General features: G+C 40.0%; 2 protein-coding genes across 3 annotated transcripts in view; both read left to right on the forward strand.

Annotated features, from left to right (window-relative positions):
- si:rp71-46j2.7 (uncharacterized) overlaps positions 1 to 7,655 on the forward strand; it is a 26,090-nt gene extending 18,435 nt beyond the window's left edge. For both annotated transcript variants that reach the window (XM_049585744.1, XM_049585745.1), the window contains exons 10-16: positions 1 to 40; positions 132 to 290; positions 4,022 to 4,658; positions 6,469 to 6,532; positions 6,612 to 6,790; positions 6,880 to 6,968; positions 7,053 to 7,655. The exon at positions 1 to 40 is cut by the window's left edge and continues 59 nt beyond it. In XM_049585744.1, coding sequence (XP_049441701.1) covers positions 1 to 40; positions 132 to 290; positions 4,022 to 4,658; positions 6,469 to 6,532; positions 6,612 to 6,790; positions 6,880 to 6,968; positions 7,053 to 7,151 — 1,267 coding nt within the window. In that variant the 3' untranslated portion in view covers positions 7,152 to 7,655. The remainder of the gene's footprint in view (positions 41 to 131; positions 291 to 4,021; positions 4,659 to 6,468; positions 6,533 to 6,611; positions 6,791 to 6,879; positions 6,969 to 7,052) is intronic.
- A 2,770-nt stretch (positions 7,656 to 10,425) lies between these two features.
- mrpl11 (mitochondrial ribosomal protein L11) overlaps positions 10,426 to 12,794 on the forward strand; it is a 63,322-nt gene continuing 60,953 nt past the window's right edge. The window contains exon 1 of the mRNA XM_049586468.1: positions 10,426 to 10,527. The gene's annotated coding sequence lies outside the window, so the exon portion shown is untranslated. The remainder of the gene's footprint in view (positions 10,528 to 12,794) is intronic.

Below are 12,794 nucleotides of genomic sequence, written 5' to 3' on the forward strand. Positions count from 1 at the left end.
CAAAGAAGAAGCCAGAGTATCAGTGGAGCGTTTCCTGCAGGTGAAAGACACCAGCGAAAAACTTTGAGGTGCAGACAGATGAACACTTAAATCACAGATTTCATGACTCAACATATTTGTTAATTTTGCAGGAGTTAGTTTCTGATAATCAGATCGGCCACACTCAGCCGGTTTTCCAGTTCCTCTGCCCGCTTGACAAACTGCTGAATGAGGAGCAACATTATGGCGGCGTGTGGGGCCTTCTGAGCGGCCTGGCTTACTTCCTGACTCCAGGTCATGAGGAAGACGAGGTAGGAACTTTCACAGATCTGCTTTTCTTCAAGTCGACATCTAAGGAATTATTATGGTTCATCACAGTCTGAGGCTTACTTTTGTGCATTTGGCTTTCCCAGGGGTAAAAGTAAGATTGTTTGTACGGTACTTCTGAAATCCGTTGTGTGATGGAACAAGAGCGCAGCGGGACGATCAGACAGGGTTTAATCAAACTCCCGGGAGATAGAACAAAGATGAATGGTAGCATCATTACTCAAACTGTCCAGTGTAAACATTCTTCACAGTTAACAGACCCCGGTTCAACATTGACCTACTTCCCATGGTTGCGCACACACAGTTTCTCTGTGCAGTGAGGGTTATTATAAACATCACTCGTTTGTGGTTTTTACTGCAAACAAAGTGCTTAAATTATTTAAATAAAAATAGATTGGCTTGTTTACAACTGCTCATGTTTTTTGACCTGCTGGACTTAAAGGTCCAGTGTGTGCAATTTAGGGGGATATATTGGCAGAAATAGAATATAATCTAATAAGTATGTTATCATTAGTTTATAATCACAGGAGAATAAGAATTGTTGTGTTTTTGTTACTGTAGAATGAGTCATTTATATCTACATAGGGTGCAGGTCCTTTTCTATGGAGATGGCCATGTTGCACCGCCATATTTCTACAGTAGCCTAGAATGGACAAACCAAACAGATGGAGCCTTTCACGCTTTCATGCTGGCCTCTATAGTTAGCAGCCCCTCTATGATGGTGTCTTTTTTTAACGTGAAACTGCTTTATTCAGTGTTTTACTGGTTTTAATCTCTTGGGGTCTCATTATTAAAACAATGTGTAGGATTCATACTAAAAATGTACATAGGGACAAAAGCCAAAAAATGGCGTACGCCAAAAAATAGGGCTGCTCGATTATGGAAAAAATCATAATCACGATTATTTTGGTCAAAATTGAAATCACGATTATGCAAACGATTATGTGGCGCAAATGATGACTTATATTGTTTACACGACGGCATGTAATTTCTGTCTCTACATGCGCGTTTAAAATTCTCCTCTGCTCTCTGTATCACGCACGGTGGAGTTCAGCCCCAATGCGCGCGCACACACACACACACACACACACGCACACACACACACAGACCAACCTCTTTCGCTCTCCCTCTGCCATTTTCCGCATGCTGTTTTTGAAATCTTCCGCGATCACCTGCCCCTTGCATTACTCGTAGTTCACCTACTTGACTGGCTCATGGAGTGAATAGAGAAGAGAGGAGGGGAAGGTATTGCGCGTGTGTGGCTTCTGGGTGCGTTTGATTTGCAACACAAGACAACGTGAGTAAACTGACAAGAAGCGCATAATTGTTATATGTCGATTATTTTGTTTTCATAATCGTTGAAAGACCAAATCGTAATCTGGATTAAAATTCGTTTAATCGAGCAGCCCTACCAAAAAATATGCGACAATTTCTAAAATCAGGCTTCCACCTTACCATCTGCGTCGCCAATTATCGAGTCTTTAATAACCTTTAACGTAATCTGCTGGTTCGGACTTTTAACATTTAAGAAGAAGAACAAACTGTTGTAAGCAACCTCACCGATCTGCACAAGATGAGGTTGGTGAAAAAGGCCAGACTGATCCTGGCAGATCCAGACCAGCCACTTCATGGAGAGTTCAGATTGCTTCCATCCAGACGCAGATATCTGCTGCTGAGATGCAGGACAAATAGACTGAGAGATTCATTTGTCCCCGCAGCGAATAGACTTTTAAATGACTTGTTTTTACTCGATGTGTGTGTTGTCTTGACATATAGATTTGTTTCAGTGTTGTTTTGTTAACTACTAGCTGTGAAACTAATAAGACCAAAGCTGTAAGCAGCTAAGGCTGAGGAAATTCTGGGGTGCCCAGTAGCTTACTGGGCAGAGCAGCAATCCCATGTATAAAGACAATGCACTTGCTGCAGTGGCAGCGGGTCGAGTCCAACCTGCAACCCTTTGCTGAATGTAATTCTCCCTCTCTCCTCCTGTCACGCTTGATCTGTCCTATCAAATAAAGACATAAAAGCCAAAAAATCTTAAAAAGGGTTGAGGAAATCCTTACTCTCAGCCCCTGAAACATGGATCCCACATTCCCCATAATGCAGCTTCATAGTATTTTTCATTAGACCGTTCCTGCAAAAAAAATCCTGTATCTTTCAAACCCTGCATCAACTGCTTGTAACGCAAGCTCTCTGTTAAAAATGTTATGCTCCTTGTAACAAATAAACTAAGCGTCATCTGTTAAATCGTTGGAGTGCCCCTTTAAAAGAAGTCCTACTGAGCTGATACATATGGATTAGTTTAGCTGCTGGAGTCTGCCGCTCTGTACAGCCTCTTCTACACATGCAGTGTGTGTGTCTGAAAAGTACAGAAACATTTCCTGCAGGGGGTCGTGTGTAAATGAGAGCAGGTCGATAATCAGGGGAATCTGTACAACCAATTTCCCACCTCAAGACCCCTAATGTGTCGGGGGAAATGCCAGTATGGCTGTGATGTGAATGAAAACAGTAACATTACAAGGACAAGCATGTTAAGAATCCGTTTCATGCTTGTCCTTGCAATGTTACTTGCAATGTCCATTTGGCAAGAAGATGCTTTCATGTGGAGCGAGTGGATCAATCACAAGACTCTGATGACAAGAACGTACTCTTGTGTACAGTTTAGCATTGATGCTGCTGCTTTCACAGCGGAATTGATAAAATAGTACAAATTAGTTTGGTGACAAACAAGTTCCTTTTCTCAAAAATGGCTGGAAACTGTTGCAAACCTGTTGAATATTAAATACGTTACAAAAACAGCTCCATGTTCGTGTAAATATTAATAGAATTCTTCCGCCATGTGCAGGTACATCCAGCCTCACACCATCTTCTTTTACTGTTAAGTTTTATGACGGTTGGCATTAATAGAGAGCTGCAGGAGTGAGTCCTAAAACCCGCAAATGAGTTAGCGTTTTAGCACCCCCGGTTCCCTCATCTCAAGGTTGGTGGGTTTTTTAAATGGGTTAGATGCCTGAAATAAGGTCTGTGGTTAACACAGGCTTAAGAGACTTTCATGTTCTGTTCTATGACTTAAAAAATACACCAGTAAACACCCAACAAGCATTAATTTTGAAGCCTTTATGTGTCTTAAGAAAGACGGTTGTTAACAGGTGGCTAAATGAGACTACAGGGCATCATCATGCCGAACACGTCTTTACAGCCTTGTTGTGGTGGCGATGTTTAGTCATGCGACCATTGTGTATTTCATGTAGAGCCTAATTTTAGTTTTACTTCTGGCGACTGCAATTAGGCTTCAGATATCATAAAGTGGTGTTCGTTTGAGAAGATTAACTTGCTGAAAAAAACCCTGTGTGTTTCATATGCTTTTGTTTGACACACAGGTTTTTCTCTGCAGTAATCCAAAATCTCAAATCCCCCTGGCCTTTTCATCAGAGAGCCAGGGCAATATTAACTTCCACGTTGGCCTACAAAAGATCACCCCTGCAGAGTTGTATTGCTGCGATTTGCTGGACTGTTTCTTGTCCCATCTGTTCTGGCTATGGCATGTGTAAAAAGGGTGTTGTTGAATGTAGTGCATGTATGAATAGTGAAAATTACTAGAGGTGCCTAAAAGGTTATTTTACTGGGAACTGTGTGTGTAAGAGGCTTACTATAAAAGCCAGTGCCTGGGGGTCGGCTGTCAGAACCTGATTTTTTAAACTGTTTTTCTCTGCAGAGCTCGAGCCCCCAGACAGAGGTCCCAAAAGAAATCATAACATCTCTACATCCAGAATCGACAGCTATGCCTTTAGAAAACCCTGGTGCCTCCACTGAGAGGGGCAGTTATGCTCCTGGTGCTACAATCCCAGCTATTGTTATCTCCCAATATGATCCCCCCTCAGACCCGCCTCAGGAAGCAGAGTCGGAAAAGGAACCGCAGTCCGCTGTGCACTCAGAGTCTTCAAATGAAAACTGCTCCCAGGATAAGACAGAGGACTCTGACAATCCCTTAACCTCCCACTTTAAAATGATTTTCAAAGGACTGACCCGATCCAGGTCGCAGGAATCTTTGGCCTCGACAAAACACAATAGTGAAGACGACCCACCTGAGTCAGACTGCACGCCACACTGCAGCCAAAATGGAGGCTTGCACACGGACAGTGGAGAAGGCCCGTCTTGGCTTCATTTTAGTCCAAGGTCAATTAGAAAAGAGAAAATATCCTTCAAGATGTCAGGTGGAGCCCACAAGGCTAAACTAAAGGACCAAAGCACTTCACCCAGAGGGGAGGACTCCCAGTGTCAGAGGATCCAAGTCAACTGGGAGCAGAACGAAGCAACCAAAGCCATATTTGATCTGCTGAAAGAAATATCAGGTTTGTTCCACATTCAAACTGTCATTCACAGCATTAAAGGGTGATGTTGGTATTTTTCACCCTGGACAGTATTTTCTCATGTTTTTGTGTATAAGTGACTAATGGTGAAATTGATCCAGAATTGAGCGTAAGAGCTGTAGTCACCAGCTGTGAAACAGGCTGCAATGTAACCACTCAGGGCAATATTCACCCTCAATGTACGTCCACAAAAAGTGCTTGTTTTTGCCACTGACATTAGATTTGATTTTGATTTTAGGTGTCTGACAACACTATGGAAATAATCCCTATAGAGATAGACCTTTTTGTTAAAGAGAAAAACTCTTTTTGCGTGACCAGAAACAGCCCTGAAAATGCCATCACCAAACCCACCAGACTCTGTTGAAATAAACAATAATTTTAACGTATATAAAGACCGCATGTATTAGCATCAAACTGATTGATTTAAAGGTTTATTTGAACTAAAACAGAGTTGGTGATCATTTGAACAGAAAAAAGACGAACCTAGACAGCTTTTCTGAGTTTTATTTTTGTTTCTGTCGTCTTGGAATGAAGTTTGTTTTATGATGATAAAATAACTGTTTATTTAAATGGAGTCTGGTGGGATGACAGTAGTGATTTTGGGGCTGTTTCTAGTTAAACAAAAAGGATATTACTCTATCTAAATATAAATCTATCTCTGTAGGGATCCTCTCCATAATGTTGCCTGACACTTGCAGTAACAAACTGAGCCTGTCAGTGGCAAAACAAGCACATTTAGTGGATGTAAATTAATGGCATACATAAACACGCTCATAGTGATTACATTGCAGCCTGTTTGCGGCACTAGCTGCAGTGGTCTAGCAGGAGGAAAATAGGGTCCAGGTTGAAAAATACTGAAGTTACCCTTTAAGAGCTTTAGGATTATATCAGTTTATATTTTCGTTCATTTCAGTATTATAACGAAATCAACCTATAGAGTCCTGACACTCGTCTGCCAAAGCTAATCCTTTTACAGTGAACATTAAGTCTGCTTTATTAATCATCATGTGGTATTTAAAGCTGAAAGTACAGACTGTTATGACAAGTCTTTTGGGTGGTGCATTCGTGCGCTTGTGACGAGCACCGACACTCCAGCTTTGACAGTTGGCAGCCAAACAGCTGAAGACAGCATTAAGCAAACACTCATGTTATGAAAAGGATACGGGTGATTTGATAACTCCGTGCAGTGAAATGTTTGTCTGTGTAGATGCCTAATCACAAATGCTGCAGGATATCTAAAATACTAAAATAAATATAAGGGTTTGATGTTTGGTTTACAAAACGATTCACCACTAATCCAACAAGCTTCATCATTTGTCACATTATCTTTGAGTTGCATTAGCATGAAGCAAAGATTAACAACCTCTGTGATGTCTCAACATAAAAAAGTTGTTTTTCACATTTTACTGAAATAAACCAAAACTACTGTCTCTCTGGAATTTTCTAAAGCTCTTCAGATAGATCAAATGACTGTGTTTTAATAGTGCCAAAATTACAGAGAATTAACAACACAGGTCAACACATTTTTATCTATATGGCTAATAAATATGCCTTGGAGGGAGAAGGCGAGAGAGAGAGAGAGACCCTGTGTCCTCCGACCTTTGCTGTGAATGAGGAAAAACACATTAACGCCCAACTCTGCAGCTGCAGAGCTTTGTAGCCCTTTTAGCTGTAATTTTATGCTTTCACATTTACTGTCTGAATCTCAGCCAGATGAGATAAAACATGCAGGAACACTGATATGGTCCTTTTTAGGATGTTCTTGAAGTTAATCCTCTCTCTGTCTTCACAGGAAACTCAATCCTCCTAAACATATTTGATGCCATGTTGAAACCTGTGATGCCCATCTTGAAAAAGTAAGTTTGATATTGACAGAGTTATATAAAACACTTGGATCCGCGTCTGTGAGTGACTTCTGGTCTCATTCTTCTCCAGAAAAGTGAACTCTTTCCTGAACAAGATGAATCCAACAGAAGAGCAGATGGCCACGTACATTGACACCCTGCGTGAGAAACAGTGGCCGGACTTTCAACCAGCAGCGCCTTCTCCTCCTCGCAGCGATGAGGAGAAAATCGAGACCAGGGAGAGAGCGCACAACCTGATCAATGCCAGATGTAGGCGATGCCTCCCTGCACCAGGAATATCCAACTATTCTTGACACTGGATAACTTGTCTAACATGTATTTTTATTTTTTCTCTGTAGACTCAAACTACCTTATCCTGAAGAAGACGGACATGGAGTCGGTTTTCAATGTTTTCCAGGACAGTGAAGAAAACAAAACACTGGTATATGTGAGTATCCCAGTGTTTACTTCCTGTCATCAACTAATTTTCACAAATCTTGTTCTGATTTTGTTGTTTCATTGTTCATAACAGACGCTCCTGTCATTCCTACTGAGTGAGTTTTTCCCCAATGAGCATTCCCTGAGTGTGAGCGCCGCTGCCCTGCAGAAAGTGACCAGCTCCACCAACTGATCTGTGAATCCTTAATCGTGTTTTTAACGGTACTTTTTTCACATTTTTTAGAATACCCAATTATTTATTAAACATCTTAAATGCCTTAAAATATTTACAACGATTTCTGTATCACCGTTGGACGTTTTTACCTCAAACATACTGTGAACGTTTTGTGAATTTCCTCTGGTTTTTATTTTGTACAGGTGAACTTTGTAAGCAATTATCCTTGACGTAAATGTGTGTGAAATCAGAAACTTTTTTTTTGTGGGATGTGCATGTTGTACTTTTATCGTAAAACTGAGAGAACAAAGAAACAATATTTCACTTTTTTACAGTGTGAATTTCACCCTTCATGTTTTAATGTAAAATAATTTAAGATTTCTAAAATATTTTGTGTCACTTTGAGCACTTTTGTATCGTGATTGTTTGTTTTCTAAATAATTTGGCCTCAAGTTTTATATAATTGAATATCCCACAATTACTATTCACCTATGTCAGGACAGTGTCACTGTCAAAGGGAACTGGAAATAATGTTATTGTAAATAACTTGAATTTATTTCAAATAAAATATTTTAATTTAAAAAAATGTGTTTGTTGTGGTTATATTTCTGGGTTTGTGTATTGAAGTGAAAAAGATAAAGATATAGCAGTAAGTATAAGATGTAAATTAGCTGCTGATGACAGCAACTTATTTGCTCTGAAGCAATATTTGAGTTAAAGATTTTTCAGACGAGTGAAACAAGTTTGTCCACCTGGGGAAATCCTGCAGGTGAAGTGTGAGATGAATTAAAATGATAACATTAATAAAAATAAATGTCTTGGTAATATGCAGGTGCTTTCACATTGTTTCGACCGGATTAAACTACAATGGAATAAATAAATGGTTTAGATTTTGAAAAATAAGCTATGAAACTTGAAATGTTTTGCTTGTAAGCAGAAAAAGTATTTATCCAACACCTCCTGCCATGTTTGTGTAACCTTTAATGGAAATGCTGTCCCCAGTGCTTGCGCTTTTTCATTATAGAAGTGTAACAGAATTAATTACAGGATTATTCTGGTCCTGGTCACAGGAGGGAGATTATCAGTCAGCGTAACAGCATGAATTCATTTTTTATTTACTGAAATTCCCGGAGCCAGGTAACAACACCACTGAACCAAACACTTTAATTTACAGACGGAAACTGGTCGAGCTTATCTGATCCTATTACCACCCTGAGGTAATGACTTGTTGTTAACATGAATTCAAAATGACAAACTCAGGATGAAAATGTTAACATGCAGGTGAGCAGTGGGTCTGTGCTTTAAAAACCTCTCAAACTGTGCCACACTCCAGCCCCTACTTTTTCATTTTGGTTGGGTAAAATATGTTCAAGCCCACTGAATTTGAGGTTCAAAGTTCATTCTTGACCTTTTCAACAGCAGCTGCGAAAATAAGCTCGCCACATGGTCCATTACGTTTAAGAGCTTTCAATAATATCAAGTAGACCTCATCAGAAGATGGAGTCTGCCCCGTTGTGGAACTGCAGGTCCTTGACTTCACTGGCTGATGAAGATCACTTGATTTGATTGAGGGCCCCAGAGTAGCTACTGAATGGACTGCTCACTGCTGAACACACAATAGAGGTTGAAAACAGCAGCTGGCGGGTCGGTTTTTATCTGAAGCTTTTGTGGAACTGTGAAAACAGAACGTCAATTATAGTGATTACACATCAGAAAAAGATTAGATAGCATAAACAGCTGTTAGACCAGAGGTATTGTAACAGTGTTTCAGCATAGTAATAAGAAAACTAGATTTAAATAAGTCTGTACTACAGCTTGATGTCCCCTTTGGAGGATAAGACATGTTAAAGAGTCCTTTAGGGTGCCACTCCACTGGAGAAAATGTTAAACTGCCCTCTAGGATGGCCTTAAAATTGAGAAAACATGATGCAGTGCCATACATGCCAGGAAACTGCGGGCATCTGGTGGCGTTTTTAGTAATTTTTTTTTGCCCCTGCCTGAGGTTGTCACTGCTACAGCTGTCAGATGAGTCAAATGAGGAAGAAGCTGTACCCAGTGCTGGGAAGGTCAATTTTGAAATGTAATAGGTTACAGGTTTCTTGTTACATTTGCATTTGTCTCATCTGTATGGCCTTTTTAATTTTAGTAACCCAACCCAAGCAGCTAGCCCCCAGGTGTTTTCACATTATCGTATATCATCGCCCCCATTCAAAACAGTTTGGACACCCCTGCTGAAATTCCAGAACAGCTACTGAATGGTGTGGTTATATCTTTTCAGCTGTGTGATGATATACTGTCACACTGTGGTAATTAAAATCATTTTTTCTTTAATTTCTTTTTATTTGTGGTTTATAAAACAACAAATACAAAAAATACAGAAAGGAATATTTGCAGTACTTACAATAATAATTGTCTGTGTGATGCAGGGTTAGCTCACTTTACAGGGTGACTGCAATTTTCTTTTCCCCCATACTTCCAGTTTTGAGCGACAGCCATGGCTGGGCTTTGGGCTGTCCTTTGTCCCATTCTCAAGAATGCTAAGAGGGAATGTCTTGAAATTTGGCACAAACATCCACTTGGACTGAAGAATAAACTGATTAGAATTTACTGGTCAAAGGTCAAGGTCAGTTAGACTCTACAAAACATGTTTTTGGCCGTAACTCAACGTCATATCTCAGGAACAGAAGGGGAGACATTTGGTCAGATACTGAATCAGTGACATTAATCTTCGGTGTCCTCCTTGAAACTGTGCTGATCGTATAGATATCCTGTGCTGCTGGAGGGAAGATGCGTGCGTGAAGCCTCCATGTTTTCACAGACATGAATGTGACCTGTAACAGAAACTTGACTGGTGTGCAGAGGCATACATTCACAGGGCGGTAATTCTTTACTTTTTAATTTTTGTTGGAGGAAAAACAATACGCCCATGTATGCCTATGCTCACATACTCACACATACATAGGCTATATGTACACATAAGCATGCATATCTGCCCATCCCAAACTCTGTATGTAAACGTAACTATATACACTGCAACCAAGGGAGAGTCTTAATGAGAAGAAGAGAAGAGGGTGACAGAGCAGTGTAGTCAAGCACAGTATGCTCGTAACAGGGTTATAAATTCAATACATTTATTCCAGATGTGATAAATAGGTTAAATGTGAGACTAAATCAAATAAAGTTGCTGTGTCAACAACCCCCCACCCTGCTGAAGTGTCCTTGAGCCAGACCTCAGCCCCTCTGTGTTCTCCTGGTGGCTGCAGTTGCTCCTCCGCTCCAGCAGGGGGCAGCTCTGTGATTAACAGCAGCTAACAGTCCGCTGTGTTCACTAATCCAACATGTCTGCGCCCTGAAGGATGCTGCTAACAGCGTGAAGGTACAGGACAACTGACAGGTACGATAACACAGCGGTGTATGTCGTGTTTTCAGTGTTTAACTCGGTCCTATTTGACTGGTTTATAATAGTTGTTAGCGGGTTATGGGGACAGTCGGAGTGTGAGAGCAGGTTACGTGTCTGTAAGCTTCTTACTGTTTCAATGTGACTGTGGACTCAGCTGTGCGTCACGTTGAATTTTGAGGAGGTGTGTGTGTTGTATTAGTGTTTTAAAAATGTATTTATGCTGTTCAGACATTGTATTAGTTAGTCTTGTAATTGTTTTTCACCACGTGGTTTGGTGAATGGGTCTCCAAAGGGAAGAGTCTAATGGTTCCCAGTGTTCAGATGTAACCTGGAAGCAAAGTCATGCTCCCATTGATGCTGGAAAATCTCCTGATTGTTAGTGTTTGTGCGGAAACATCTGTGTGGGTAAAGCTAGTGAAGGCTCTAACTCACTGGTTCCCATCTGTTGTCTGTTATAGAGATGATAAAGAACACGGGCTGCATGCTTTCTGTTCACATGTATCATTAGTTTCTGCTGTGACATTGAGGAAAAAATAGAGTTCCTGAAAAATTAGTGTCTCAATCATCAGCTTCTTAATATGAGCAATGGGAGTTTAACATGAAAACAACATCTTCTGACAGTTTTTTAAATAGTGTGGGTTGTTTAACTTGAGGTATTTCTATATTTCTGTATGTGTTTGTAGGAGAGGCATGCATGCACATAGCCGTTTAGTCATTTTTTATTAAAATCTGATGACTGTTGTGGGGTTGTTTGCTGATGCTCCCAGGCCTCTGTGAATCAAATCTGATCAGAGCACAACCACTAAAATAAGCAGTTTGTCAAAGGTTTTTAGTGTTAAAAATATAGTTTAAACCAAAATCAAAGATACATAAACATACACAGTATTGCAATGAAATGTATTTTGATATGTTGCGATTTATTACCTTGTTCCAACTGTAAATTATGTCCCTAAGGAAAGCTTTGTAAACTTTATCTTATTAGACAAAAGAGATATTGACAGACTGTTCTCACTTGTGTGTCTAGTGGACTGAAAAAGCAATTTATTAAATTATTGTAGTAGGCTACCCAAAGTTAAATTTGATGAAAAAGATTTGAAACTACGTGAATTGATCTCTCCACTGGACTTTAAAGCTCCTATAAGTACAAGGATGAATGAGTCGGTTGGGTCTTGTCATTGTGCGTAGCTGTTCTAATATTTTTACACGTTGCTGTATATCCTATATCTTCTGTGTTTTTTATTGTGTGTTTTTTTGTTGGCTGTAACTTTTTTGTGTGCTGCTGTCTTGGCCAGGTCTCCCTTGTAAAAGAGATTGTTGATCTCAACAGGACTTACCTGGTTAAATATGGGTTTAGTTAAAAAAAAAAAATATGTGATCGAGAAACAGATACTTTTCAATGTGTGATGAAACAATATTCCTACATAAACATATTGTGATACTATGCTGTATTGATATTCCCCCACCCCTACTATTTATCACTCTAGATTGTTTTGGTCTGAGTTGCCGGTTGTTGGAGACGTCAGCTGTAGACATTTCTGCCTTCTCTGAAATACTGTAAAACTTCAATTACACGCCCAGTCCCTTTTACTAGCCTGGTGTGGCTACACATTTTGTCAAATAAAGGCCTGTCTCAGTTAGGCACCCAGTCTGCCAAGCAGTGTGTTTCTATAGAAGTTCTTTGGATGTATGAGACCAAGTTGTTGGCTACTTGGTGGAGCCGACGTTAGTTAGCTGTTTAGATCACTCGTACAAATGTTAATGTTCAGACTTTTGTCAGTATGGAGATGCTACACATTGTTAGCACTGTTGGATTCTTCACAATTCAATCATTCAGTTCATTTCACTGAAACCATGAGCACCAGAGAAGACCGTAATTCATTTAGATTTAACAGCATGATGAAAAAAAGTGGTGACTCTCGACCTCTGAAGCTGTCATAAAGTCAGAATATGGGTCCATTAAGTGGTGGTGTGTCAGTATGCCAGGTGCTGTAATCCTCAAGTGCCATGAAATGGGTGTCATAACGCTCTCTCTCTGATGTGCTGTCTGTCATAGCTAGATCAAATGAATGATTTGTGATTGATATTTAATTCGAAGCCTAATGAAGTTACATTCATACTGGTTCAAATAAACAATTTGATCATCATATTCATCATCTTTGCTGAGCAACAGTTTCATGTAAAGGAATTAAAGGCCCATATAGACACCTGTCCCTAATATAAGCCTGTTGAGTTCAGTCATTTAAACAAATTTAAGCATAGCC

The sequence above is a fragment of the Epinephelus fuscoguttatus genome, linkage group LG9 (assembly GCF_011397635.1).
Source record: "Epinephelus fuscoguttatus linkage group LG9, E.fuscoguttatus.final_Chr_v1".
Taxonomy (NCBI): domain Eukaryota; kingdom Metazoa; phylum Chordata; class Actinopteri; order Perciformes; family Serranidae; genus Epinephelus; species Epinephelus fuscoguttatus.